The sequence below is a fragment of the Oryzias latipes genome, chromosome 24, assembly GCF_053564925.1.
Source record: "Oryzias latipes strain Hd-rR chromosome 24, Olatipes_Hd-rR_3.1".
In the NCBI taxonomy this organism is placed as follows: domain Eukaryota; kingdom Metazoa; phylum Chordata; class Actinopteri; order Beloniformes; family Adrianichthyidae; genus Oryzias; species Oryzias latipes.
In genome coordinates, this window is record NC_136260.1 from 14,268,677 (window position 1) to 14,272,389 (window position 3,713).

At 39.3% G+C, this 3,713-nt stretch overlaps 1 protein-coding gene across 1 annotated transcript; it reads right to left on the bottom strand.

Annotated features, from left to right (window-relative positions):
- Positions 1 to 1,034: 1,034 nt before the first annotated feature.
- On the bottom strand, positions 1,035 to 3,499 carry LOC101174969 (trace amine-associated receptor 1-like). Its single transcript, XM_004083634.2, has one exon. It carries the CDS (start codon positions 2,148 to 2,150, stop codon positions 1,182 to 1,184), a length of 969 nt encoding a protein of 322 aa, XP_004083682.1. The 5' UTR covers positions 2,151 to 3,499; the 3' UTR covers positions 1,035 to 1,181.
- Between the last annotated feature and the right edge of the window lie 214 nt (positions 3,500 to 3,713).

The window sequence follows — 3,713 nt, forward strand, 5'->3', positions numbered from 1 at the left end:
AAGTTTCTTTTATGTACTGACAGTAATTTCCAAGCGAGGGAATCAAGCCAGTAACCAACTGAGCCTTTGACAAACAACTCCTCGGCACATCGGTCCAGACTCACCCAAAGAAAAACTTTGAACAAAACATTCACAAATACTGAACTGAGTCAGGCTGAGGTGCAAGAGCGGATAGAAATAAATTCCTCATGAAAGGTGTTCAGTCATTATCAACATTGATTATCAGTGCATGTTTTATTTGGGTTTTTTAACATCTGCATTTAAATGCAAGTTTCTTTTTTTATTCGTATGAAGAATTAGCTTGACAAAAAAAAAAAAAAAAATACTAGTAATGCTACTATCACACCGGCTGCAGCATCTCACATTCATTTGGCTACTTTCAATGAAAAGTCTAACACTTAGACTTTGACCAATCAGAGACTCAGATTTGGTAGTGACATGTGGATGGCGTCCTTTTCAAAACACACAAGTGCAAACCGCTGTAAACAAAATCATTGAGGAGAAGTTGTTAATTACGGTTTGTGCCCGGCAGGAATCATGTGACACCAAGTCTTTTACATATCGGAAAAGAGCTGGGAAAGAAAAAGTCTGGAGCAAGATTCATGAGATTTACACCACTTTGACATTTCACACCAAGCTTCTTCCAACTTTATGTGGCGAACATGAGCTAGTAAACAGTAACACAAAAGAAGTAGTCCCTACCTGCCGCTCCCTGCTTGTCTGGTGCAGCTCTGCTGTGAAGACCACAGGCTGAATAGGCATTCATAAAACATCGTATAGGACGTTTTTGAACGCACAACACATGCAACACTGAACGAAATATCGGTCCATATCAGTGTGCCAAACACACATGATAGACTTTTTATTGTTCTCATCCTCTTTTTTGTAGTAGAAGATGCCACAGCTAAACTATGATGATGTTTAACAGCCTCCATGAAGCCATTCTTTACTTTCTACAGTAGTGAATCAACATGTTCTGTCTGACAACTGTTGTTTAAATCAGAGACTTAATTATAAATTAAAAACGTCAGCTAAAAACTTAAAAATACAAATTTGCTAGGTTCATTAATGAAAGGGGGTTGGAGGAACTGTTTTTATCATTTTGAGCTTTGTTTTTTGTAACTGTCATTTTTGGTCAAACACAAACTGACTTAAGAATTAAAAGGGAAAAATATAGGAAATCACTGAAGTGTCACGTTAGTCAAATCCGTGAAAAAGATCTTCCCTGAGATAATTAACAGAAAAGCAGATCGGAACCAGCTGTAAAAGAAAGCATAGATGAAGGGATTGAGCAGAGAGTTTGACAGGGCCAGCCAGTTCAGGATTTCTATGAGCGGGCCGGTGTCTGACGACCTGCTGAAAGAAACAATGGTGATGCAGAAAAAGGAAGGCAGCCAGCACAGCAGGAAAACCCCCATGATGACAGCCAGAGTTTTGGTAGCCTTCTTCTCCAACTTATTGGCATTTTCTCTAGACTTGGTGTGCTTTTGGAGGCTGTTCGCCTGTTTCTGTGCAACTAGGAAAATCTTAAGGTACAGACACAACATTAAAATAAGTGGCAGGTAGAATAAGAAAACAAAGGATATGAATTGGGTCACTAAAGCAAAGGATAAACAGCGTTGCACACAATTTGCTCTGTTAAATCCCAGCTGAAAACCCACAGCAAACAAGGCTGGGAGAAACCAGCTGATTAGGATCATTATACCTATGACATGATTATTGATTTTGAATCTGTATGTAAGCGGCTGACAGACAGCATAATATCTGTCCACAGATATGCAGCACAGGTTCAGAATGGAGCAGGATCCTAGTATCATGTCTAAAGAACTGCGTATCAAGCAGAAGACACTTCGGTTATACAGACACGTGCTGACAGAGAACTTCATGGTGAGAGGGAGGACCACAGCTCCCACCAGCAGATCAGCCACAGCAAGAGAGAGGATCAGAGCGTTAGTAGGGGTGTGAAGCTGCCTGAAGTACACCACCGAGGTTATCACCAGGAGGTTTCCACACACAGTCACCGTGGAAGCCGTACTCAGAAAAAGACTCAACAGCATACACGCCGTGGAAGTTGCTTCAGTGAGTACAGACGAAGCCAGTTTGTAGCAGGTGTTTAAAGGCAAAGTCTGTGTCTTGTTCCCCTGCTCCATGTTCAGGTATACCAGCTTTCCAACAATCTAAACTGCAATGAAGCTTTACAGCAAAAATCAAAATGGTTCAGCATCTGCCCAAACATTTCACATTCAGGCCAAAAACACTTTTTCACTCATCTCCAGTGCAGCGGTTGGGGTTGTTCAGGTATCGGGTCTGTCAGCTTTGGCTTTGAGAAAGAACGCCTTTATGGTTTTTTGACCCCCGTGGTCTCAGCGTAAAATCCCCACGGCTGGTTACATCAGAGATGCTACACCCAAGATCCACCTGGCAACAAACAAACCAATGGGCTCCTTTGTTTTTCTTCTTTCAGGTTACTCTTATGTAATTTGTTAAGAACATAGCTAAAATGCACTTTGCAATTATTTTTATGTAAGTTTCTCCAATCACCTTAAGCTATGGTATTGATATAAAGGTGTGACCTAACAAACCGATGTCTGACAGCGGAAGTATTTCATTAAATTTGTGAGTAAAAAAAATCAGAACATGTACACACACACACCAACTTTAATAAAGAATGAAGCAAAACACACCTAGTTGGTGTTTAAAGCTATACTGTAAATATTTTAAGTTTTTTGCATTTTTAACATGGAAATAAGTTGAAGAATTTCACGTGACGTCAAAGCCAAAGTGAAAACCCTCTGGTGGGCCAAAGGCTAGATTGTCCTGATACCAGCTAGTTTCCATCCATCCATCTTCTAAACCCACATAATCCTCTTTGGGGTCATAGGGGTCTAGAGCCTATCCAAGCCATCAGTGTGTGAATGTGTGAATGGGTCTGTGACTGTAAATCGCCTTGGGCCTTAGAGGAACATAGAAAAGCGCTACACAAGTATACCATTATAGGGCCACGCAGAGACAGACAACCGCAAATTCTCTTGTTTTTGTTTTTTTACAATTACTTATGTTATAAGACAATAAAACTCCACACTGCACACTTTATACACTTCCTCAGACAGAAATGAACATTTTCAAACTCTTAAAGTTCAAACGTTCAGAGAAAAGCAAGCCCAGTATTATAGAAGGAAAATAAAGACATGCTTGCAGTTGAAAATGTATCTAATTTTTGCTAATTAAATGAATGCATATTTTACAGGAAACACAGCACAGCAGAGAATTATTGACGATGGTCTGCAGTAAATCAGGATGACAAAATCAATGAGCTATTAAAAAATAAAAACAAAAACATGGTAAATTGCACAAAAAAACTGTGAATTAGCAAGACGAAAAAATGAGAACTGCCTTATAGCAAGGGACCACTGTATTGTGCTACTCAAATATTTACAACACCTTCCCGAAAAACCCAGTATGAATTTTGTGCAACGTCTGAGGTTGCTAATTTGCAATCTTTAGGAATGTATCAGACTGCAGCAAAAACCCACTCTCATCACACTTATTGCTCTAAAATTTCAGAATGAATTTGGATTTTAAATACATATACTAAAACAAACTGAATGTGCTACTTTCCTCTGAGGTAAATTAATGTTTTAAAGTTAAGTGTTGGTGAGCACAGGTGTTAGCTCACCTTTGCACTAATAGTTTGCATGTTTGAATGAAATATA